This window comes from Mauremys mutica, chromosome 26 (genome assembly GCF_020497125.1).
Source record: "Mauremys mutica isolate MM-2020 ecotype Southern chromosome 26, ASM2049712v1, whole genome shotgun sequence".
Classification (NCBI taxonomy): Eukaryota; Metazoa; Chordata; order Testudines; family Geoemydidae; genus Mauremys; species Mauremys mutica.
Window position 1 is genome coordinate 11,425,759 of NC_059097.1, and position 26,367 is coordinate 11,452,125.

Genomic DNA, 26,367 nt, shown 5'->3' on the forward strand with positions numbered 1-26,367 from the left:
AGTTGGGTCCCGCCAGAACCGCCTCGTCACAGGAAGCTATCAGAAATCAATGACCAATCAATGAAAATAAGAAGGAAGTTTTGAAAAGTATATTAATCCTAACAATGGTAGTGATAAATTACTAGACGGAAATGGCAGAATTATCAAAAAAATGCAGAAGAGGTAAAAGTGTTCAATAAGTGTTCTCTCCTGGATTTGGAGAAAAACAGATGCTGTACTCGTATCATAAGATGTTGACGACGACACTCCTTCCATTCCAACAAGAACTCACAAGGACATTAAACAGCAGCTATTACAGTTAGACATGTTTAAATAAGCAGGTCCAGATAACTTGTATCCAAGAGTTTTTAAAGACCTGGTGGAGGAGCGTGGTGGACTATTAATGTTGATTGTAATTAGGACTTGGAACACTGGGGAAATTCCAGAAGACTGGAATTAAGCTAATGCTGTGCCAATACTAAAAAGTGTAAAAGAGATGACCCAGCTAATTACAAGAGTGTCAGTCTGATATCAATACTGAGCAAAATAATGGAGCAGTCGATACTGGATTTCGTTAATAAAGAATTAAAGGAAGGTAATATAATTAGTACCTATTAACAAAGCTTTAGAGAAAATAGATCCTATCAAACTAACTGGATATCCTTATTAGATGAGATCAAAAGTTTGGTTGCAGCTAATATTATTGATGTAATATATCTAGACTTCTGTACGGCATATGACTTGATTCAGCACAATATTTTGACTAAAAAACTAGAATGATACAAAATAAACACAGCATACATTAAATAGATTAAAAACTGGGATTGTAAATGGGGAACCATGGTCAAGTGGATTTATTTCTAGCGGGTTCCCACAAGGATTGCTTTTTGCCTGTGTGCTATTTAACATTCTTATCAATGACCTAGAACAGAATATAAAATCATCATGATTAAAGTTTGCAGTTACCACAAAGATTGCGGGTGGTGGTAACTAATGAAGTGCCAGTAGATTCAGGCTCCAGCACTGGGAGTCTGGGAAGTTTTCCCAGCCCTGGCTGGAGGGTTATTTCCTGTTCCACAAAGAGGAGAAGTTCCATTCCCAAATCCCGTGCCTTGAAATTAGGCCCTATCTGACACTACACCCCATATTCAGCATAGTGGTATGGTTATAATATGATTAGGACATAATTATGATGCATTTTGTGCAAGATGCGTCATGTGCTGAATATGATTATCCTATTTGTGTGCATGCATCATGTTTGTATTTGAAGTTATGGATATTGACTCTGTATCTGTATTTCAAAGGTGCTTACTCTGGGTAACACCCACAACGAGCCTTTCAGGTACAACAAAGAAGCCAGACAGAGCTGATGGCTTATCAACAAAGACAATGGACCATGGAAGAGCTTAGCCTTCCTGTGATTGTTTCAGCCAGCCTATGAGTCATGGCTACTATGACTCAGCAGGACATGCTAGGACATGTGACTAGACCACATGACAATGAACTCCATTTTGGTACCGGTATTTTTCCCACAAACTGGACTGGGAACTGAGTTTAGAACAAAGGGTTCCTGCCATATGGAAAAGCTACATAAGGTGGGGTGTGACATCATCTCTTGGCCTCATTCCCCACACAAGAGAATTCCTGGAAACACCTCAGGAACAAAGACTGAACTGGGGGAAGTGCTGGTCCCAGGGTAAAGGGATTTCTAGCTTGTGTATGGAAACTTGGGGGACTGCTTGTACCATCAGTCAGGGTGAGAAATTGCTAATTCAAATTCTATCCATCTAGTATGTTAGGCTTAGTTTGAGTTTTTGGTTATCTGCTAAGTAATCTGCTTTGATCTGTTTGCTATCACTTAGAATTGTTGGGATACGTTAGGGTTCAGTAAAAGAGCTGGGAAGCTGCTAATGTGCTGACATGCATTGGGGACAAAGGCATAAGCAGGCAGTAATTCTTTGCTTAACAAATAAGTTGCCATATTTTTCCTCTCTCTGTTGCTTGTAGAAATTGACATTGATGCAGCTGCATGAGAAATGTAGTTGCTGGAATGAATGTCCTTTGTGTGAAAGAAAGTAAAAGAAATGTTACCTCCCCCTCCCTTCCTTTCCCAGCTACATAAACAAGCCCTGGCTTATGGCCCCTTCCTCCCTCCCCGAGAACTGCTCATTGACCCTTCCTCCATACCCTGAGAACTGCTGTTTAGGGAAATTTGTGGCAACACGTTATTGCAAAGAACGGTATTTTCAAAGTAAAAACGCCTCTATGATACTGTGACAGTGGACAGGGGTGGGTATACTAATTGTATGAGCGTTTCTACTACTTAATAAGGGGTTTTGGGGTGTTGTAACGGATGTAGGTGTTTACATACAAACTTAGATAAAAGGCATGTGATGTAACTAATCCAGTGCTTACTCGATAGTTGGGTCAAGGGGAACAATTAACGCAATAAAGAAGCCTGTATTCATATCCGCCTCTGGATCAACCGGCTCCTTTTTTGTTCTAACAATAATTACTTCAAATCTACCTTTCTGCGATTAATAAACTTGTTTTATGCTTTATCTTAATCAGTGCATTTTGAGTGAAATGTTTGGGGAAAAGCTGAGCTTGGTTAGCACAGGCTTGTTGTGCACATCTTTCCCATATCGAGGGGAAGGCGAACTATATTAATGAGCTGACATTACAGAGATCCCTGTGCACTATAAGATGGTATAATTCTGAATTTATACTACAGCAGGTGTGCAAGGCTGGGGAGCTGGGAAATTGGCTGTTGTCTCTATCTGTCCTTGAGTGGCTCAGGTAAAGCACTCAGGTAGCTTAGTTGGCTGCATGGTGCCTCCTGCTGTCGTGTTGGGTGATAACAGGGCCTGGAGAGGCTGGCTGAATCTCCAGCAAAACAGTGTGAAAAGGGCCAGCCCAGCTTGAGGGTTAGAGGACACAGCGGTTCCCAGAAGCCCCCCAGACTGCACCCCGGGGTGACAACCCATCACACCCTAGAGTACACAAGTCTCAGCAGGTTTGTCACATCCTGTCCCCGCCCTTTCTCCACCCGAGATATTTCCTGCCTCCCACCACCTCCAGCAGCTCCTACCCTCCTATGCACGTACTGCTCCTCTCCCTCCAAGCAGAACCCACCACCAGCTCCCTGATAATCCCTTACCTGAGCCAGCTCCATTGCAGCCATTTCCTTCCCCCTGGGAGGATGAAATGATCTGGAGCAAAACGTGGACGTTAATCTGTAGCACAACGTGGACGTTAATCTGCAGCCTGCCAGGACAAGAAGGGCAATGTGAGAGAATGCAGAGGGGGCTTTTGTCCATTCCACATGCTGATTCCCCCGTTAATGGACACTCTAGGTTCTGCCACACTGTGAAGCACAGAGTAACCTTATTCCAGTACAGGCCTAGCCCCCTCCCACCAGGGTGTAACCCTCTGAGACACGGTGAAACCCTCCCAGTAATATCCTCTGTTATACTTACCAAGTTTGCAGACAATACCAAGCTGGGAGGGGTTGCAAGTGCTTTAGAGGAAAGGCCAGGGAGGGAGAGCTCAGTGGTTTAAGCATCGGCCTGCTAAACCCAAGGCTGTGAGATCAATCCTTGAGGGGGCCTGTAGTGAGTCGCTGTGGCTCCCCTCTTACCCAGCAGAGGGAACCCCGGTACAGACACCCAAGTGGGCGGAGCTACCGCCACCTGTTCCCGCCCCCCGGAAGTCAAGGGGCAGGACAGGAAGTATAAGAGCGGGTTGCCAGAGCTCAGTACAAGCCCAGCAACCGCCAGGAGCAGACGTGCCGGCGGGAGCTCCTGACTGGGAACCCTCCAGGACCCAAGGCAGCTGTCCTGACTGGCCGGAGCTTCCTCGCGCCCGCTACGTCGAGGAGCCACCGGAGCTTCCCCGTGACCGGTACCCAGAGGGGCCGCTGGAACTCCCCTGCGCCCACTACGAAGAGGAGCCGCCGGAGCTCCCCCAGCCCTGCTGCTACCCGGAGGAGCCGCCTGAGCACGCCTGGCCGGACTTCCCGGAGGAGCTACCGGACCTGCCACCAAGCCCTGGTCCCGAGGAGCCGATGCAGCTTGACTGGCCTGGATCCGGTGCAACCGACGAGGTAGGCCCTGAGGGGGATATGGAAAGTAGCCCGGGGGTAGCCGACCCCTGTCAGGCTGCAGGCACCGAGGTGCCGATGTCAGTGTGTTGCGGTCAGGACCCCACTGACCAGCAGCGGTGATAACCGCTGCCAGGGCCCCGGGCTGGGACACAGTGGAGTGGGTGGGCCTGTGTCCCCCCTGCCACCCCACTCACGGGTGGCAGTCTCCCTCTCACACCAGCGCTCAGACATAGCAGTCTGGACGTACCTATTGTTTGCTCAGCTCCTGCTTAAGGACCTGAGCCCCTGAACTATTGTGTTGCTCAGCCCCTGCCAGAGGGCCTGAGCCTAGAACTGCTGTTTGTTGCCCCGCCCTGACCGAGGGCCTGGGGCTCAAATTACTGACTCTGTGTGCTCCGCCCCTGCCTGAGGGTCCGAGCCTAGAACTGCTGTTTGCTGCCCCGCCCTGACTGAGGGCCTGGGCTTAAATTCCCGACTTTGTTTGCTGCTCAGCCCCGCCCCTGAGGGCCTGAGCTCCTGGTACTGATTGTTGCTCAGCCCCGGCACCAGGGGACTAAGCCTCCTGACTGTGTCTTTGTCGCCAGGAACCCAGAAGGGGATCAGCCCCTGCGAGATAGAGGACCTGTAGTGAGTCGGTGTGGCCCCCCTCCGCCCTTGGGAGAGTTGAGCCCCGACTCGCCCGGTCACACGTGGCACCTGACCAGGGACCCTGAACCCCTGACCCCTGTGAGAAGGGGTCGAAAGAGGGGGTGGCAGCTGCCCACCCCCTCCCTACCGGAATATGGACATGGAGCGGTGGTTCCAGCTCCTCACAGAGAGTCAAGAGCGGCAGCAGGCGGCCCAGCTGCAGCAGCAGCAGCAGGCGGCCCAACTCGAGCAGCAGCGACAGCAAGATGCCGCCCATCTCCAGCTCCAGCAAGAGCAACATGTGGCTCAACTGGAGCGGCAGCAGCAATTAGTGCAACAACTGGGGAACCAGCTGCAACAGTTGGTGGCCACCTTCCCACGCCCTGCTGCGGGGCCAGCAGGGGAGAACGCTGGGACACCACGCTTAGCCGCCCCCTTGCGACTGACCAAGATGGGCCTGGATGATGACCCCGAGGCTTTCTTGGTCACCTTCGAACGCGTGGCCCTCGTCGCCGGGTGGGCCCGAGATCAGTGGGCTACCCTTTTGGCCCCCTACTTGACCGGGGCGGCACAGACGGCCTACCACGGACTGGCGACAGAGGAAGCCAAGGAATATGACCGGGTAAAGGCCGCGATTTTAGACGCCTTGGACGTCAGTCCAGAAACCTTTAGGCAGCGGTTCCGGAGCCAGACGTACCCTCCGGGCACCCGCCCCCGGCTGGTGGCCCAAAACTTGAAGGAGGCATGCCGGCGGTGGCTACAGCTGGACGCCAGGACGGCCGAGGAAGTAGTCGAACAGGTCGTCCTTGAGCAATTCGTCCACACCCTGCCTGCCCGAGGAAGGGCCTGGGTGCTCCGCCACCTGCCCACGACGTTGGCCGCGGCGGTCTCACTTATGGAGGACTTCCTCGCCGCCGAGACTCCGGTGGGGCCCGCCCTTCGGCCTCCCAGCTCCGGGCCGGAATCCTCCCGCAGTGAGAAGAAGGGGAACCCCCCGAGCGGGTCACAGCACCCGGGCCGCGGACCGGACCCTTGCCCGGAGCCGGCGCCCTGAATTGGTCCCCCGGGCCGGGCCAACGCCCCCTGGCCAGGGGCCCCCGGGGGCCCAACGAAGCCCCCCTCGGAGAGCAGTCTCCCGGAGCAGACATCCGGAGCTCGGTCCCTGTTTCAGGTGCGGGAAGACAGGGCACCTCCAGCGAGACTGCCCAGCAATGGATTGTAGTTACGGACAAGTGTGTGCAGGGCACAGTCGGGCCCGACCAACCCAGAATCCCAAACTTACCGTCCCTGTGGCTGTCGGGGGTCAGACGATCCAGGCCTTGATTGACTCCGGCTGCGGCCAGACATTAATCCGCCAGGATCTGGGACCTCCCGCCGATTCCCGCCTGGGGATGATACACCTACAATGTATCCATGGGGACGTCCGGCCCTACCCGAGCGCCCGGGTTCCCCTCACGATCGCGGGCGTCACCCGGAGCCTGGTGGTCGGTCTGGCCCCTCGCCTCGCGGGCCAATCCTGGGTCGGGATTGGCCCGCCTTCGAGGAGGTCCTCCGAGCCACACCCGCCCTGGAAGCAGACCACCAGGAGTTCTCGCCGACCACTGAGGACGAGGCCACAGGGACCGTGGCAGAGAGCGAGGACGGCGGGGGGCGCCCGCTGGAGCTCGCCCCTGAACTCCGCCTTACCACCGATTTCTGCCGGGATCAACGGGCGGACCCAACGCTCAGCCGCGCTTACGAGCAACTGGCGGCGGTCGACGGGGCTGTTACCGACCCCCAGCGAGCCACCCAGTGGCCCCACTATGAGCTGCGCCGAGACCGGCTCTACAGGGTCGACCGGGATCCCCGCACGCAAGAACCCCAGACTCAGCTGCTAGTACCCAATGTCATCGGCGAGCCGTGTTGAAGCTGGCCCATGATATACCAGCCGGGGGGCACCTGGGGCGGGAGAAGACCCTCGCCTGGATCACAGCCCGGTTCTTTTGGCCGGGAGTCTATGAGGATGTGAAGAGATACTGCAGCTCCTGCCCGGAGTGCCAACTAGCCGCTCCTGCTGGGGTCTCCAAGGCGCCCCTGATCCCCATGCCCCTGATGGAGACCCCCTTCGAGCGGGTCGTCATGGACCTCGTGGGCCCCCTCCCAAAAAGCGCCACCGGCTTTCAATACATCCTGGTGCTCGTGGACTACGCGTCCCGTTTCCCTGAGGCCGTCCCGTTGCGGAGCATTACGGCCCGAGCTATAGCGGGGGAACTGGTGAAGATCTTTGCACGGGTAGGGCTGCCCAAGGAGGTCTTGACCAACCAAGGGACGAATTTTACCTCCCGGCTGTTACAGCAGGTTTGCGAGCTCTTAGGGGTTAAACAGCTCCGCACATCGGTGTACCACCCGCAGACGGACGGGATGGTGGAGCGATTTAACCGAACCCTCAAGGGGATGTTGCGAAAATTCCCCCCGGAGGAGCTCCGCCACTGGGACCAGTTTCTTCCACCCCTGCTGTTGGCCATCCGGGAGGTCCCCCAGGCGTCAACCAAATTCTCCCCGTTTGAGCTGTTATACGGACGCCGACCCCGAGGCCTCTTAGATCTGATGCGGGAGACCTGGGAACAGTCGGCTTCCCCAACCCAGGGCCTCCTGAAGTACGTCCTCAAACTACAGGAGTATCTAGCCCAGGCCGGGGCCCTGGCACGGGAGAACTTAAGGACAGCGCAGGGGCGACAGGAGCGGGCCTACAACCAGGGGGCACAGGCACGGGAGTTCGCCCCCGGGGATCGCGTCCTACTCCTCCTTCCCTCGAGCGAGTCCAAGCTGTTTGCCCGCTGGAGGGGACCGTATGAAGTGACCCGAAAAGTGGGACCGGTCACCTACGAGGTTCGCCAACCAGATAAACGTAAGGGGACCCAACGGTACCATGTGAACCTGCTGAAGCCCTGGCGTGACCGGGAGGGTTTGTTGATCAACCCTTATCCGCCCGAGCCAGAACTGGGACCCCGCATACCCCAAATAGAAGACCCTGCAGCGCCCCTCCTCGGAGAATCGCTGACCGACGAACAGCGCAAGCAGGCCAACTGTCTCCTCCAGGCCTTTCAGAAAATCTTCACAGTGATACCGGGTCACACAACTCGGGTCTACCATTCAATCCAGACCGAGCCAGGGAAGGTGGTTCGGGAAACAACTCGGCCGCTGCCATACCAGATGCGCCAAGAAGTCGAGGAGGAAGTCCAGGTCATGCTGGCCTTAGGGGTCATCGAGCCATCCCAAAGTGAATGGCGTAGCCCAGTGGTCCTGGTGCCCAAGCCAGATGGCACCCGCCGGTTCTGCATCGACTTCCGGAGGGTGAATGCCATCTCCCGCTTTGATGCCTACACAATGCCCCGGGTGGACGAGCTCCTGGGACGCCTTGGCGAGGCCCAATATATTACCACCCTCGACCTCAGCAAAGGCTATTGGCAGATCCCGCTCGAGGAGGCATCGAAGGAGAAAACCGCCTTTGCCACCTCGACCGGGCTGTACCAATTCACCCGAATGCCTTTCGGTCTCCACGGGGCCCCGGCGACCTTCCAGAGACTGATGGACCACCTGCTGCAGTCCCATCGTGAATATGCGGCCGCCTACTTAGATGATGTGGTGGTCTATAGCCGGCACTGGGAAGACCACCTAAACCGGGTCACCGCGGTCCTGAGATCCCTGAGGCAGGCCGGTTTAACAGCTAATCCCAAGAAGTGCCGTATCGCCTGGCAGGAAATCACGTATCTCAGCTATACTGTCGGGGGGGACGGGTCAAACCCCTTGTCGGGAAACTACAAGCCCTCGTGGACTGTCCCACCCCAACGACCAAACGACATGTCCGGCAGTTCTTGGGTCTCGCCGGGTACTATCAGCGGTTCATCCCACAGTTCGCATCCATCGCGGCACCCCTAACCGGGCTGTTAAGCAAGGACTGCCCCCGGCAGATACGGTGGACCCCGGAGTGCGAAGCGGCCTCCGGACGCTCCAGAGGTGCCTCTGTCAGGAGCCGGTTCTGTACAGCCCGGACTTCAACCAGAGGTTCATCCTTCAAACAGATGCCTCTGAGGTAGGGTTGGGGGCTGTCCTGTCCCAGGAAGTGGAGGGAAGGGACCACCCCGTGCTCTACCTCAGTCGGAAGTTGTTTCCCCGGGAGAAGAACTACGCCGTAGTAGAGAAGGAGGCGCTTGCTGTGAAGTGGGCCTGCGATGCCCTCCGCTTCTACCTCCTCGGGGCACCGTTCACACTGGTCACCGACCACGCTCCCCTCCAATGGTTGATGCGGATGAAGGACAACAATGCCCGCATCATGCGCTGGTATCTGGCCTTGCAGCCCTACACCTTTACCGTCCAGCATCGGGCTGGCAAAGACCACGCCAACGCGGACTTCCTATCCCGCCTCGAGGGGATGAATGAGCCTGGCCCCGACGAGCGGGAGCCAGACTTGAGGGGGGGGGTATGTAGTGAGTCGGTGTGGCTCCCCTCTTGCCCAGCAGAGGGAGCCCCGGTACAGACACCCAAGTGGGCGGAGCTACCGCCACCTGTTCCCGCCCCCCGGAAGTCAAGGGGCGGGACCGGAAGTATAAGAGCGGGTTGCCAGAGCTCAGTACAAGCCCAGCAACCGCCAGGAGCAGACGTGCCGGCGGGAGCTCCTGACTGGGAACCCTCCAGGACCCGAGGCAGCTGTCCTGACTGGCCGGAGCTTCCTCACGCCCGCTACGTCGAGGAGCCACCGGAGCTTCCCCGTGACCAGTACCCAGAGGGGCCGCTGGAACTCCCCCGCGCCCACTACAAAGAGGGGCCGCCGGAGCTCCCCCAGCCCTGCTGCTACCTGGAGGAGCCGCCTGGCCGGACTTCCCGGAGGAGCTACCGGACCTGCCACCAAGCCCTGGTCCCGAGGAGCCGATGCAGCTTGACTGGCCTGGATCCGGTGCAACCGACGAGGTAGGCCCTGAGGGGGATATGGAAAGTAGCCCGGGGGTAGCCGACCCCTGTCAGGCTGCAGGCACCGAGGTGCCGATGTCAGTGTGTTGCGGTCAGGACCCCACTGACCAGCAGCGGCATAGGCGGCAGGTTTGTATAATTTTTGGTGGGGCCCAAAATGGTGGTGCCCCCCCGCTCCCGCCAGGGGCGGCTCTAGAAATTCCGCCGCCCTTCCCCAGTCCCGCGGCCGGGGCAGAAGTGCCTGTGGACGGTCCCGTGGTCCCGCGGCTCCGGTGGAGCATCCGCAGGCATGCCTGCGGGAGCTCCGTCCGAGCCGCGGGACCAGCGCACCCGTTGCAGTCGTCCCTGCGGCAGGTCCGCTCTTCCCGGGGCTCCTGTGGACCTCCCGCAGGCATGACTGCGGAAGGTCCGCCGGAGCCAAATGCCGCCCTGCCAGGACAATGCCGTTCCATGCGCCTGCTTGGCGCGCTGGGGTCTGGAGCCAGCCCTGGCTCCCGCCCTGTAAGCCGATATAAAATGAAGCTACAATGCATCAGTGCCACAAGATTACAAAGGTCAATTAAAAGTGGAAAGTCAGAAGCAGCACTTGCCTACTTCAATATACAGTATTATATTTTGTTGCACCTGTTGTGATGAAGTGGGAATGTCCTTAATATTTTCTCTGAATACTGTATGGGTGCCTCAGTTTCCCCTGCAAGATGCCAACTGAAGGTGTTGGGGACAAAGATCAGGTGGCCTCCTTGTCCGGAAGAGAGACAGAGGCCAGAGGAGGGAGTGTCAGTTTGGAGCTGGCTGGGGAAATGGGGAGAGACCCAGAACTTGGTTCTGGGCTCCCCACCCCCCAAGATGGACCTGACAGAGGGGTTCTGTTTTCTGTACCTACAAGCTCTGTTTAAACTGTGTTCCCGTCATCTAATAAACCTTCTGTTTTACTGTCTGGCTGAGAGTCACATCTGACTGCGGAGTTGGGGTGCAGGGACCTCTGGTTGCCCCAGGACCTGCCTGGGCAGACTCGCTGTGGAAAGTGCATGACGTGGAAGGGCTGAATGCTCCGAGGTCAGACCCAGGAAGGTGTAAGCTTCTTGCCCTGGAGACAGTATGCTCAGAGAGGAGGCTCCCCCAGAGTCCTGACTGGCTTTGTATGGAGTTGTTCCAAAGCATCCCAGCATCCCCTTCCACACCATGCGCTTCCCGGAAGTCTGCACAGGCACTGACACTCCCTCCTCTGGCCTTTGTCTCTTTTCCAAGCATTAGGAGGCCACCTGATCTCTTTGTTCTCCAACACCTTCAGTTGGCACCTTGCAGGAGAGTGGCCCAGGCCATCAGTTGCCTGGAGGCAGGGTATCAGCCATTCTCTGTGCAGACAGCATCACACTGGCCCTCTAGGGCTTTACAACAATCACACCCCCTTATCCCACCATCTAGAGCCTTAAGAAATGCATTGGGGAAACTGAGGCACACAGACAGTATTCAGAGAAAATACCTGTATACGACCAGTTACATACTTTGAAGGGTGTAAAGTAATCAAATATTGTGCTAAATACAATGATACTCCAAACACCTTCAGTTGGCACCTTGCAGGAGAGTGGCCCAGGCCATCAGTTGCCTGGAGACAGGGTGTCGGCCATTCTCTGTGCAGACAGCATCACACTGGCCCTCTAGGGCTTTACAACAATCACACCCCCTTATCCCACCATCTAGAGCCTTAAGAAATGCATTGGGGAAACTGAGGCACACAGACAGTATTCAGAGAAAACACCTGTATCCGACCAGTTACATACTTTGAAGGGTGTAAAATAATCAAATATTGTGCTAAATACAATGATACTCCAAACTGACCACCAAATTTAAGTTGCATGTTTTTCCCCTCAGGTGAGGGTTCTGGGGTGGGGCTGGGGATGAGGGGTTCACAGTGCAGGAGCGTGCTCGGTGCTGGGGGTGCAGGCTTTGGGGTGAGGCAGGGCTGAGGATGAGGAACTTGGGGTGCAGACAGGCTGCCCCAGGGCTAGGGCCAGAGAGGACTCCCCATCACCACCACTGGCAGCAGCAAGCTCCAGGGGAGGGTCCCCTCCTGCCCCCCATGGCACACACACTCTGCACATGCTCCTAGAGCCCCTCTCAGGTCCAGAAAGCTCACTCCCCTCCCCTATGATGGGTACTGGGGGGGGCACAGGTGGCCTTCCATGTTGCTGCCCCTCACTATAACTTCACTGTGGATGGGGGATGGGGCTGCCCCTTGCCCAGCATGGGGCAGAAGTGGGGTAGGCAGGGTGGTGGTGGCTATGGGGCGGGGGAGCAGGGTGTCATAAAATTCACCCAAGCCCCAGCTGCTCAGGTCTAGGAAGCCTCCCTCTCCCATCCCTCCTGTGGCGGGTGGGTTGGTGGGTGCTGGGGGAGGGGGCATTGCCTTCACATGTGGCTTCCTGCCTCCCCTGTGCAGCCTGCTGTGCCTCACTGGGGGGCTGGGACTGGGGCTGGGGCAGGGGGGGAATCATAGGGTCAAACACTCAAACATAATAAAAAATCATAGGGTCAAACACTCACGGAAGCCCCAACTGCTGCTAAGGTGATAGGTGAATGATGTCTGTCTCCTGGCCCGTTTGTGTCTCCTCCAGGGGAGGGGAGGCCCCCTCCCCTCCCCTCCCCTCCGCTCCTGAGTGCTTCAGCAGTCGTTAGCACATTCCTCTTACGCCCGTCTCCGCCACTCCGGATTCGGGGATCTGAACCCGACTCCCTTTCGATCGGTCGTTAGCACATTCCCCTTATGCTAATGCTTAGCACATTCCTCTTATGCTAATGCTGCAGCCCTTAGGCTACCGGCAGCAGCAGCAAAGGAGAGTGAGAGAGACGTGCTGTGCGCTCTCTTTACATTCAGGCAGGAAAACTCTGGGGAGGGGGAAAAATCTAATATTTCCAAATATTGGTGGAGCAGAGCCCCTGATTATGAATATTCCTGGGGCTTTAGCTCCAAGAGCCCATATAAGTTGGCGCCCATGCATACACAACACCCTCAACCCATATTACTCACTCTAGTCCTTGTGGTAGGGGAGAAGAGCTTGAAAACCCAGGTGTCACCAACGCAGCCATGCTGCCTGAGTCTGCTGAGAGCCTGAGCCCATCGCTCTGACAGGGGGCAGCTGCTCCGAGCGTGGCTCCACTTTGCCACCAGTGCATCTCTGGGGGGGGGCAAAGGGAGGCCCTATTTGTTATTGTCGGGGGCAGAAAGGGCCATCCCCATCTCACCCCGCCAAGGGGCTCTCGCATGTCTCTCAGCCCCCCAGGAAGGTGGAGCTGCGGCTGAAGGGTTTCCTGAGCTGCACCAACTCGTGGGCGAAGCTGGACGACATCAACAAGGTTTTCTACTTCAACAAGACCCCGGTTACAGGTGGGTGACCCCCCCCGAGCCCTGCTCGCCTGGGACCACCGGAGCCCCCCCTCACAGAGCAGGGTGATTGGGACGGGTGTGACGCAAGCGGCTGGAGACCCCAGCGCTGCTTGTGCCAGGCCCTGCCCAGAGCCTCCCAACCGCGATCAGGGACCCGCCCCCCAGCCTTGTGCCAGGTGCTGCCCAGACTCCCTCCGAGATCAGGCCCCCTCTCATGCTGGACCGTTAGCCCCGTTCTCCAGTGTGGGGAGGCCGTGGGCCCGAGAGACGCCGCAAGCTGCTCCAGGCACCCAGGGTAGGACTCGAACCCGGCTCCCCTGAGTCCCGGCCCATTAACCCCGCGGCTGCCCTGCCCGTGTCCCCCCAGAGTACGTGCGGGCACACTGGCGAGAGGACACGTTCTTCGGGTACCAGTTCCTGAACGGGATGCACCCCATGGTGATCTGGCGCTGCACGGAGCTCCCCTGCAACTTCCCTGTCACGACGGCCATGGTGGCCTCCTCCCTGGGGGAGAGCTGCAGCCTGCAGGACGAGCTGGTGGTAAGTGGGGCGCCGGGGACACCCCTGGGGGGACTTGGAAGTGGTCTGAGCTCTCGCTCTGGCTCCCTCCCCAGCGTCACTCCGGGCACCAGCAGCCACGGGTCAGCGGTGTCCAGCGGGCCCAATTCCAGAGCCAGTGGCTGCGCTCGCACTGGCCACTCGGCTCCAGGGGCTAGTCCCAGTGCACTGCTGTGGGGAAGCTCGCAGCACTGGCATCCCGGCTTTCCCCCATTCCCTGGGGTCCCCGCTCTGCACCCTGGGATGTGCTGGCCCCCGCACTCTGCTCTTCTCCCCCTGTGCCTTGCAGAAGGGGAACATCTTCCTCGCTGACTATAAAATCCTGGAGGGAGTCCCAGCCAACACGATCAACGGCTACCAGCAGTACATTGCCGCACCCCTCTGCCTGCTGCACCTGCAGCCCTCCGGGGAGCTCGTCCCCATAGCCATTCAGATAACAGCCCCCACACGCTGCCTGGCGGGGCCCCCATGCAGCCCCCACCCCTACACAGTCCCAGGGCTGGGCATTGTCATCTAAGGGACTGGCCCAGGGAAAGAACCCAGGAGTCCTGGCTCCCAGCCCCCCCTGCTCTAACCACCAGCCCCCACTCCCCTCCCAGAGCCGGGGAGAGAACCCAGGAGTCCTGGCACTCAGCCCCTCCCCCCCCCGCTGTAACCACTAGACCTCCCCACTTCTTCCCTTACAGAGCCAGGGAGAGAAACCAGGAGTCCTGGTTCCCTTATCCCCCTACACCCTTCTATGTGTGCGTGCGTGTGCCCACTTGCTTGTATATGCACACTCCAGCTCTGCGTGTGTGCCCAGTTGTGTGTGTACACACACCCCAGCTCTGTGGGTCTCCTCTTTCTAACACTGGATTTGTGGCACTGTCATGTCCCCTCATCCTGGCCCCTGGGCTCCCCTGGGGGAAGCAGCAGGATTCACACACTTGGGTTGCGCCAATCTATATCCCCAGCCCTCCTGTGCCTCTACCCTCCGCAGCTCAGCCAGTGCCCAGGCCCCGACAGCCCCATCTTCCTGCCCAGCGACTCCGAGTGGGACTGGATCCTGGCCAAGACCTGGGTGCGCTACGCCGAGTTCCTGGTGCACGAGTCCGTCAGCCACCTGCTGCTCACCCACCTGATCGACGAGGCCTTCGCCCTGGCCACCCTGCGCCAGCTGCCCATGTGCCACCCGCTCTTCAAGGTGAGAGAGGGGCCGGGCTGCCCCCACTCCCACCCCCAGCCAGCTGTGCCCAGATGTGCGGGAGAGAAGAGCCCAGCAGGGGGAGCGTGCCAGCCGGGCCCCGCTGCCGGCGTCCAGTTGTGCCCAGCCGCACGTGCGTGTGCCTGGTGGGTGCTTGTGCCTGGCGTGCCAGGCTGGGCGTGCCCCACGCTGGCCGTGTTCCACCCATCGTGGTCCAGCACCTTCCTGACCTCGTGGAAGAAGGGGGAGAAGGAGCTGCTGCTGGTTTCTTGGAGGGGCCAGGTCCTTGCCCCCCCCCAGATACGTGCAGGGGTGAGGGTGGGGAGTGGCTCCCTGCTTGCCCTCACCCACCCCTGTCTCTTCCCCTCCATAGCTGCTGCTGCCCCACACCCGCTACACGCTGCACATCAACGTCGTGGGCAGGACCCTGCTACTCGGAGGCGGAGGGAACATCGAAAGGGTGAGAGGACCCCACGGTCAGGGGCACTGGACCCCGCTCCCCTTCCATATCTGGGGAGAGAACTCAGGAGTCCTGGCTCCCAATCCCCCCTCCTCGGGCCCCAGCTCCTACTGCTCTAACCACTAGGCCCCCACTCCTGTCCCAGAGCCAGGGAGACAACCCAGGAGTCCTGGCTCCCACCCCTTCTTCTCTAACCATTAGATCCCACTCACCTCCCATAGCTGGGGACAGAACTCAGGAGTCCTGGCTCCCAGCTCTAACCAGTAGCCCCCACTCCCCACCCAGAGCCATGTACTTGGGAGTAAAATGTGCCTGTTTCTGAGGTCCCAGCCTCATCTGGAACCCCTGAAGCTCTCTTCCCGTATTGTCTCACCATGAAAACCACATTGGGAACCTTCTGGAGAGCAGATCCTTTGAGCCAGCCTCCAACTCAGTTGGTCCTGGTGTTTGCACCATACGGCTCTGCGGACGCAACCTCTGCTTTCAGCTCATCGGTACTGTTAGCAATTAACTTCCAGAACTCCTGGAGGACGGGTGAGGTCCCAGCGGGCTGAAGAAGGGCAAACACGGCATCTGCCTTCGAAAAGAAGAACAAAGAGGATCCAGGGAATTATAAACCAGTCGATCTATCTGGAAAATGCTGGAACAAATGATTAAACAATCAATATGTGCCCAGAGGATCATAGGGTTAGAAGGAATGGCCCACATGGATTTGCCAAGAACAAATCATGCCAGACCAACCTAATTTCCTTCTTGGACAGTGTTGCTGGCCTTGTGGCTGGGAAGAAGCAGTAGACGTGATATATCTTGATTTATATCTTGATTTGAGTCTTTTGACACATCCCAGGGAAATTTGGGCTGGATGGAATTACTATGGGTGTTTGAAAGACCAGACACCAAGAGTGGGTTCTCAATGGTCAGCTGTCAAACAGGGAATCTAGTGGGGTCCCACAAGAGGTCAGGCCTGGTTCAGCACTATTCATTATTGTCATGAATGACTTGGACTGCGGAGAGGAGAGTTTGTTGATATAATTTGAGGCTGACATCAAGCCAGGAGGGGTTGCAAGCACTTCAATGGGCAGGATTAGAACTCAAAGCGACTGTGACAGCTTGGAAAATTGGGCTGAAATCAACAAGCTGAAATTCCATGAAGACAAGTGGGAAGTGCACCAATGAGGAAGGAAAAATCCAATGCCCACCTGGGACATAATTGGCTGCTGGGGGGTCGTACTGCTCAAAAGGATCTGGAAATTATAGTGGAATATAAGGCAACAATTAGACACACTTGGGGAAAAGGATAATATCATTCTAGTCTGTATTAACGAGAGTGTTGTGAGTAAAACCCAGGAGGTCATTGTCTGGCCCTGGTGAGACCTCAGTTGGAGAACTGGGTGGGGGGAGGGCATCACACTTTAGGAGAGAAGTGGCCAAATTGGAGAGAGTCCAGAAAAGAACAACAAACATGATAAAAGGTTTAGAAACCCTGACCTATGAGGCCAGGTTAAAAAAAAGGGCACATTTAGTCCTGAGAGAAGAAGACCGAGAGTGGGGACCTGATAGTCTTCAAATATGTTACAAAGAGGACGATGATCAATTGTTCTCTGGTCCTGCTGAAGGCAGGAGAAGAAGAAATAGGATTAATCTTCAACAAGGGAGATTTAGGTTAGATATTACGAAAAGCTTTCTCTCTCTAAAGATAGTTAACTCTGGAGCAAGCACAGAGGTTGTGGAATCTCCATCATTGGAGGTTTCTAAGAACTGGTTGGACAAACACCAGAGGTTGCGAGTGATTGGGTCATTTCCGGGGTACAACGCAAAGCGAAACATCGGGGAGGCACATTTGTCACGGGGCGTATTGTCAGTTGTCTCGTTGTGCTGAAATAGATGGTGGTGGTATTTCATTCTAACCCACCCCCTGGCCCGCTGGCTCAGAGGTTGAAGGCTCTGTCTCTGCTCCCTTCCCAGGGCATGGGCTCGGGGATCGAGGGGACCAAGGTGCTGATGGCCAAGGGCATGGCCTGCCTGACCTACGCCTCCCTCTGCTTCCCTGATGACATCCAAGAGCGCGGGGTTGACTGCATCCCCAACTACTACTACAGGGATGATGGGCTGAAGATCTGGTCGGCCATTGAGAGGTAAGGAGCAGGAGCCGGGGCAGAGGGTGGCGAGGAAGCAGATGGCATGTGGAAAATTCCACCAGCTCAGAGTTGCTTGGAAACACGGCTTTCCTGCCACGTAAAGAATTCTGAGTAAAAAAAAACTGGAATTGCCCAAAAGGCACTTTTTCAGACACCTGCCCCCACGCACCCAGCTAGACTGCATGAAAGCTCCTTGAGCCACTCATGACTCACACAGAGAAGGGCACCAGCTAGTACTGGCCAGCCTTGCACACCAGGACTATACCACCTTGCCCTGGTCAGAAGCCTGGCCAGTTTCCCAGTCCGCCCCTCCCTCACTGTGGGACTAAATCAGGGGGCCCAGATAATCTTCATCCAAGAATATTAAAGGAACTGGCACAGGAAATTGCAAGCCCATTAGCAAGAATTTTTAATGAATCAGTAAACTCAGGGGTTGTGCCGTACGACTGGAGAATTGCTAACATAGTTCCTATTCTTAAGAAAGGGAAAAAACGTGATCCGAGTAACTATAGGCCTGTTAGTTTGACATCTGAAGTATGTAAGGTCTTGGAAAAATTTTTGAAGGAGAAAGTAGTTAAGAACATTGAGGTCAATGGTAATTGGGACAAAATATAACATGGTTTTACAAAAGGTAGACCTTGCCAAACCAACCTGATCTCCTTCTTTGAGAAGGTAACAGATTTTTTAGACAAAGGAAACGCAGTGGATCTAATTTACCTCGATTTCAGTAAGGCATTTGACACGGTTCCACATGGGGAATTATTAGCTAAATTGGAAAAGAAGGGGATCAATATGAAAATGGAAAGGTGGATAAGGAACTGGTTAAAGGGGAGACTACAACAGGTCGAACTGTCAGGCTGGAAGGAGGTTACTAGTGGAGTTCATCAGGGATCGGTTTTGGGACCAATCTTATTTAATCTTTTTATTACTGATCTTGGCACAAAAAGCGGGAATGTGCTAATAAAGTTTGCAGGTGACACAAAGCTGGGAGGTATTGCTAACACAGAGAAGGACCGCGATATCCTACAGGAAGATCTGGATGACCTTGTAAACTGGAGTAATAGTAATAGGATGAAATTTAATAGTGAAAAGTGCAAGGTCATGCATTTAGGGAGTAATAACAAGAATTTTGGTTATAAATTGGGGACGCATCAGTTGGAAGTAACAGAGGAGGAGAAGGACCTCAGAGTATTGGTTGATCACAGGATGACTATGAGCCGCCAATGTGATATGGCTGTTAAAAAATCTAATGTGGTCTTGGGATGCATCAGGCGAGGTATTTCCAGTAAAGATAAGGAGGTGTTAGTACCGTTATACAAGGCACTGGTGAGACCTCATCTGGAATACTGTGTGCAGTTCTGGTCTCCCATGTTTAAGAAGGATGAATTCAAACTGGAGCAGGTACAGAGAAGGGCTACTCGGATGATTCGAGGAATGGAAAGGAGACTGAAAGAGCTTGGCTTGTTTAGCCTAACCAAAAGAAGGCTGAGGGGAGATACGATTGCTCTCTATAAATAGATCAGAGGGATAAATATCAAGGAGGAAGAGGAATTATTTAAGCTTAGTACCAATATGGACACCAGAACAAATGGATATAAACTGGACACTAGGAAGTTTAGACTTGAAATTAGACGAAGGTTTCTAACCATCAGAGGAGTGAAGTTCTGGAACAGCCTTCCAAGGGGAGTAGTGGGGGCAAAAGACATATCTGGCTTCAAGACTAAGCTTGATAAGTTTATGGAGGGGATGGTAGGATGGGATAGCCTAATTTTGGCAATTAATTTGGCAATCATTGATTCTCAGCAGGTACGTATGCCCAGTGGTCTGTGATGGGATGTTAGATGGGATGGGATCTGAGTTACTACAGAGAATTCTTTCCTGGGTGCTGGCTGGTGGGTCTTGCCCACATGTTCAGGGTTTAACTGATCACCATATTTGGGGTCGGGAAGGAATTTTCCTCCAGGGCAGATTGGCAGTGGCCCTGGAGGTTTTTCGCCTTCCTGTGCAGCATGGGGCACGGGTCACTTGCTGGAGGATTCGCTGCACCTTCAGGTCTTTAAACCACGATTTGAGGACTTCAGTAACTCAGACATAGGTTAGGGGTTTGATACAGTGGTGGGTGGGTAAGATTCTGTGGCCTGCATTGTGCAGGAGGTCAGACTAGATCAGGGATGGGCAAACTATGGCCCGCGGGCCGGATCCGGCCCTTCAGGGCTTTGGATCCGGCCCGCGGGATTACCCCTGGTGGTGCTGCGGGCCTGGCGCTGCTCTCAGAAGCAGCCCCCGGGCCGGGAGGCAAAGGGCTCCATGTGCGCACGCAGAGCCCTCTGCCCCCCCCCCCCCCCAGGGGCCACAGCACTTCCTGGAGTGGCGTGGGGACAGGGCAGGCATGCAGGGAGCCTGCCCTGGCCCTGGTGTGCGCCACTGCCACCCCGGAGCCACTTTAGGTAAGCAGCACCGGGCTGGAGCTCAAACCCCTCCTGCCCCCCGCCCCCCAACTTCCTGCCCTAAGCCCTCTGCCTGTACCTCGCACCCCTCCTGCACCCAACTCCCTGCCCTGAGCCCCTTTCTGCACTCCTGTGCATTCCAACCACCTGCCCTGAGCTCCCTGCTGCACCCTGCACCCCGTGCACCCCAACTCCCTGCCCTGAGCCCCATCCTGCACTCCGCACCCCTCCTGTACCCCAAGCCCTTTCCCTGAGCCCCCTCTTACACTCTGCACCCCTTCTCTGCCCCAATCCCTTGTCCTGAGCCCCTTCCTCCACATCCCGCACTCCACCCGCCCTGCCCCGGCCCTGCATACAATTTTCTCACCCAGATGTGGCCCTCGCCCCAAAAAGTTTGCCCACCCCTGGACTAGATGATCATAATGGTCCCTTCTGATGAATGATGCATATGGGTTTTACAGGGAGCTATTTTGAGGTACAGTGTGTCACAGATTCTATTCCCAATACCTGGAGATTCCCTGGTAACAAGGCAGTGTGGTGCCAACGGTCAGCTTTGGGCACTAAAAAAGTACCACAGTGGAAAAGTCAACCCCCATCAAATATTGATGCCTGGCTTGGTGATCTGGCTGACGAATGGCTGGCATTGTGAAGAAAAGGAATGCATGAAAAATTCAAAACAATTTGGGCTGACTTATTAGAGGTCTATGATCAATGTAGACACTGAAGATAGATATGTCACATCCCCTCCTCTACCTTTATCCTAACCCCCATCACTTACTTTGTGTGGTAGATTGGTTGGCTTAGAAAAAATGAATGAAAACTTGTAAATACACAAGAATGGAGAGGAAAAGTCAAACTTTTGGGAATTTTGCCCAAAACCAAATTCCAGGAAAAGGTCTCATTGGGGGTGAATGGAAACACTTGGTTTCAGTCAAGCCAAGATGTTTTGTGTCAATGGCGATGCTTATTTAATGTATTAACTTCCACAAGAGCAAGTGCAATTTGAAATCAAAAGTTCAGCTCTGCTGTAGACGAGATCCAAGATCACCTGGAGGTCAGGCCAGCGGCTTAGCCACCAGGCCATGCTCCCACAGCTAGGAAAGGGCGAAGAGGAGGAGACACTAGGTAACGGCCAGGGTGCATGGTACCATTGGGCTGTTTGCAGACGCTGGCTGTGATGCTGGTGCACTGGGGAGCGATGTGGCCTGCACTGACCCACCAAGATGACACATCTCTGTTCTTTCCAGCTTCGTCTCTGGCATCGTCAGACACTATTACCGCAGCGACGCCCACGTCCTGGCCGACTGCGAACTGCAGGCCTGGGCAGATGAGATCTTCCATGAAGGCTTCCTGGGGAACGAGGCATCTGGTAAGGGTCATGTGAACCCAGAGCTCTGCAGCCGCTGGTCACTGGGCTCTATGCAGGGGTGGCTGGGGGACATCTCCAGACTGCGTGTCTGTCAGCCAGACCCCAGCTGGTGTCAATGGGCGTCTCTCCATTGGCATCAATGGGGCCAGATCCCAGCTGGTGTCAATGGGTGTCTCTCCATTGGAGTCAATGGGGCCAGACTCCAGCTGGTGTCAATGGGCGTCTCTCCATTGGAGTCAATGGGGCCGGATCCCAGCTGATGTCAATGGGCATCTCTCCATTGGAGTCAATGGGGCCAGATCCCAGCTGGTGTCAATGGGTGTCTCTCCATTGGAGTCAATGGGGCCAGATCCCAGCTGGGGTCAATGGGCGTCTCTCCATTGGCATCAATGGGGCCAGACTCCAGCTGGTGTCAATGGGCATCTCTCCATTGGAGTCAATGGGGCCAGACCCCAGCTGGTGTCAATGGGCGTCTCTCCGCTGGAGTCAATGGGGCCGGATCCCAGCTGATGTCAATGGGCGTCTCTCCATTGGAGTCAATGGGGACAGACCCCAGCTCATATCAAGTGGCCCTGCAGGCAGGGGTCCTGACCCCTGGATGGGGAGCAAGGTGTCCAACCCCATAGGGACAGGGTGGCCTGGATCACGGTGGTGGGACGGGGCTGTGGGGTGACTGGGAACGGCCCCGCCGTGGGAACAGGCAGGGCAGGGAGATGGCGCGTGGCTGAGCTGAGACCCGGAGCAGGGGAGCGACTCACTGGGGGAGGCTCCGGCAGAGGGAGGCATCGAACTGGGCTCTAGGGGTCCCAGCCCAAGGCCACAGAGCAGGGCCAGGCCGGGTCAGTGACACCCGTTCTCCATCCTGCAGGCTTCCCCTCGTCCCTGCAGAGCATCCCTGAGCTCATCAAGTACCTGACCATGTGGATCTACTGCTGCTCGGCCCAGCACGCCGCCCTCAACAACGGGCAGGTAGGGAGAGGCCATCCTGGGCACTTGTGTGGGGGGGGCTCATTCCCTACCCCCCACAGGGCCCTGGGGTGCAGCCACCGACACCCCCACCCTGCACCCCCCACACGGGGCCCTGGGGTCCAGCCACCGACATCCCGGCAGCCAGCATGGGGACCTGAGATCCCGCCACCAACACTCCCACCCTGCATCCCACCCCAATGACACCTCAATCCCCAGGACCCTGCTCTAGCGGCCAATCCCCCACCCAGCACCCAACCCCAGTGAGAACCTGGACACCTCAGGACCCTGCCACAGCCCCCCAGGACCCTCCCCCACTGCCGCACTCAGTACCCCAATGCCCCTTCACCCTTGATTCTCCCACCCGTTGGCCGTGGGAGAGATTCCGACCAAGCCCCGGGTGCCCAGAACCTTTGGCTGAGCCAGACCTTCCCTGTACTGGTGCCCCCTGGGTGGGGTGAGGAGGGGATCCCTGGCTGGGCTGGGGGGTCCCCGGCTGCTCTGACTGGGGGGTTCTCTCTGGGCCGCAGTACGAGTTCGGCGCTTGGATGCCCAACTTCCCGGCCTCCATGAGGAACCCCCCGCCCCAGGCCAAGGGCACCTCCTCCCTGGAGAGCTACTTGGACACCATCCCGGAGGTCAACAGCACCAGCACCATCCTCTTCACCCTCTGGGTCCTCTGCTGCGAGCCGGGGGACTCGATGAGGACACGGGAGCTAGGGGGCGCTGTGGGGCAGGGAGCAGAGCAGGGGCAGGAGGGGGCGTTATCCCCTGGCAGGTGGGGCCGGCAGTGGGGGGCGCTGTGGGGCAGGGCGGGGGGCTCGGCAGGTGACGCTCTCCCCTGGCAGGCGGGGCTGGCCCCAGGGTGGCGCTAGGGGGCACTGGGCTGTGGCTGGGGGTGTCTCTTTAATGAGCCTTTCAGCTGAGTTCTCCCCCCCCCGCTTGTGGTAACAATAAAGGACCCGCTGACATTTTCCACGAGCTGGGGCATGAACCCAGGTGTCCCGGCCCAGCTGCACTTTGGGGGATTCCGTTCAAACACCCATAAATTCCACTGTGTTGTTTCAACCGGCCGCAGGATTCTCCTTCCCTCCCTGGCCTGAACTCTTCCCAGTGTTGCTACACAGCTGTTAAACATCTGCCCTGCGCTCTAGGGCACATGAGAGATCCTTGTGTAACCAGCCGCCCCGCCCCAGAGGTGGCCACATCTCAGCGCCGGGCGAGGGGTCCCTGGGTAACCGGCCGCCTCGCCCCAGAGGTGGCTGCATCTCAGCGCTGGGCGAGGGAGCCCTTCTGTGCTGTCCCTTACCACTCTCCCGTTCCCTTGCAGAGATCCCTGGGCACATACCCAGATGAGCACTTCACGGAGGAGGAGCCCAAGCGGCTGATCGTGGCCTTCCAGGGGCGCCTGGCCCAGCTCTCCCAGGAGATCCAAGAGAGGAACAAATCCCTGCCCATCCCCTACCGCTACCTGGATCCCCACCAAATCGAGAACAGCACGTCCATCTGAGCCCGACCGGCAAGCCCCAGGGACGGGCCCCACGCGGCCGCTGGCAACGCTGTCCCAGCGATCCTGTCCGGGGGCAATAAACCACAGACTGGTTCCACTCTGAATGGCTGATTCTGTCTAGTGGGGTACATCATGTGGGGCTCGGAGCCAGGACTCCTGGGTTCTCTCCCTAGGTAATAACTGGAGATATACCAGTCTCCTAGGACTGGAAGGGACCTCAAAAGGAGGGAGCGTTGGTGTTGGGACACGATATGGTTTGAAGGTTTCCAAGTGTGCCAGCAACCAGTGTTCAAGAGTAATAAGCCCTTCTCTGCAAAAAAATCATAAGATCGGCTTGATAATCATAAGAATTAAATTGATATAGTTGGGGATAAACTTCCCAAGCAGTGTAAGCGATGCAGAGGTGCTTACCTGAGTCTTCAGCCAGCCTGAGACGATAGCTCTGAGAAGGTAAAACTGCCTTGAATTTAATTGACACAGTGATGTCTGCTTGAGTGGGACAGAGAGCCTGAACCAATCAATCTGAAGGGGGAGGGACTACTCCTAGTGTAACCGATGCAGCAACATCTGCTTGAGTCTGCAGGAAGCCTCTGCTAATTGTTCTGAGAAGGGGAACTGCCTCAAGTGTAATGGATGCAGAGATGCCTGCCTGAGTCAGCAGAGAGCCTGATCTGATTGCTCTGAGAGGGGAGTGCTGCCCCGAGTGTAACTGACACAGCAATGCTGCCTGAATCTGCCGAGAGCCTGAGTCCATTACCCTGAGAATGGGCTACTTCCCAGTTTCACAGCAGTGGGTGCTAATCGTAGAATCATAGAAGATTAGGGATGGAAGAGACCTCAGGAGGTCATCTAGTCCAACCCCCTGCTCAAAGCAGGACCAACACCACTTTGTCAAGCCTGGCCTTAAAAACCTCCAAGGATGGAGATTCTACCACCACCTCCCTAGGGAACCCATTCCAGTGCTTCACCACCCTCCTAGGGGAATAGTGTTTCCTAATATCCAACCTAGACCTCCCCTGCTGCAACTTGAGACCATTGCTTCTTGTTCTGTCATCTAATTCAGCTGCCCAGTGAGCACACTTTAAATGCAAGTCTTTAGTGTTCAAGTCCCATGAGCCAGGCGCTCCAAAATCACAAGAATGGCTGAAAAATTATTAGATTAATCATAACGTATGTGAGGTTCTATTTATTTGCCTTCTGGTATTGGTGCCCCTAGGGCGGGGGTCACATTTTGAGCACTGCCAGCCAAATCTCTCTGAAACCTCCCGCTGGCTCCGTCGAGACACTCTCAGGTCAGGTGGAAAGTGCTCTGAGCGCCGGGAGGAGATGCCCTGCGGGGTTATATGGACACGCTGTTCTGAACCTCCGCAGGGTCCAGGTAAGGGTAACGAATGGGCAGCGACTTGTTCCTCTGCTGGATTTCCTTGGAGATCTCCGCCAGACGTGCCTGGAAGGCGGCAATAAGCCGCTTGGGCTCTGCCTCAGTGAAGAGCTCCTCAGGGTAGCAGCCCAGGGGTCTCTGGAAAGGAGCGAAGAGAGAAGTGACTAGGGAGGCCCTGAACTCACAGATCCCGCTCGGCAAAGGGGAAGAACCAGGGTCCATTCCAAGCTGGCCCGAATGTCCTTCTTCTTGGATCCCTTCTGATGCTGCTGGGTAATGGACATTCAGGCAGAAGTGGTGCTTTCTCCTGCCCTTTGGGTACCAGGGAATCTCTCACGAGCCACCCACGAGAACAACTCCAATATCTGCTTCCAGCAGAACATAGGAACGGCCACACTGGGTCAGACCAATGGTCCATCTAGCCCAGTGTCCTGTCTGCCGACAGTGGCCAATGCCAGGTGCTGTAGCGGGAATGAAGAGAACAGGGCAATTATCAAGTGATCCATCCCCAGGCGCCTGACGCCCGCTTCTCTCCACCTCCTCCCCCGAGGCTCCCCCTGCCTGCTTGGTGTTCACTCTTCTCTGAGCCCCCCCAAGTGTCTCCCACCCACCGCTCGCTCCTTTCTGCCCCCTCCTGCCTTAAGGGCGCGTGACGGGGGGAGGGAGCGGAGAGGACGGAGCTGCGGGAGGTGCTCAGAGAAACAGGCAGAGCCCTAATGCAGTCTGGTGAGATTGTCCTCACCTGATTTGGGTTTTACCCTGGGTAGGGAAGTCACTAGGGAAATTTCCAAGGAATTGTTTTCCATCCGAACATGGAGTTTTGTCAAAATGTAAATGTTTCACAGGAACGCGTCAATTCCAATGGGAAAAAGTGGAAATCGTTTAGATTTTCTCGTTGCACTTTGATCCGGTGAAAATGTTTTGTTTTGACTTTCTCACTTCATTTAAACTTTTATATTCTTTTAATATTCTATTATATTTAATAGTCTATATTATCCTGTAGTGTTTTGATGTGTTCAAAATATTTTAATATATTTGTAAAGAGTCTATTTAATACTAAATTACAGTGTTATACCATTAGAGAAACAAAACTTTGAAATATTATAGCGTAGATATATTATAGTTAACATTTAACATGCTGTAACACAAAAGTGTTCAATAAATATTTCTGTTCTGTAACTGGGGGAAAAAACCAGATGTTGCAGTCATATCATCCAAGGATGAGAACACTCTTTCCTTTCCACTAGTCTCTCAGGAGGAATTTAAACCTTAGCTACTAAAGACAGACATTTTTTAAATCAGCAGATCCAGA

The 26,367-nt window shown here is 55.6% G+C and overlaps 2 protein-coding genes across 3 annotated transcripts in view; both read right to left on the reverse strand.

Annotated features, from left to right (window-relative positions):
- LOC123356632 overlaps positions 1-26,367 on the reverse strand; it is a 1,710,063-nt gene that overhangs the window by 658,524 nt on the left and 1,025,172 nt on the right. Inside the window, 1 exon segment of the mRNA XM_044999989.1 lies at positions 13,915-13,923. Coding sequence (XP_044855924.1) covers positions 13,915-13,923 — 9 coding nt within the window.
- Positions 24,746-26,367, reverse strand: part of LOC123356641 (hydroperoxide isomerase ALOXE3-like) — a 52,075-nt gene continuing 50,453 nt past the window's right edge. Inside the window, exon 15 of one of the 2 annotated variants that reach the window (XM_045000013.1) lies at positions 24,746-25,193. In XM_045000013.1, the coding sequence (XP_044855948.1) occupies positions 25,014-25,193 (180 nt within the window). In that variant the 3' untranslated portion in view covers positions 24,746-25,013. The remainder of the gene's footprint in view (positions 25,194-26,367) is intronic. The other variant, XM_045000014.1, reaches the window with a different exon arrangement.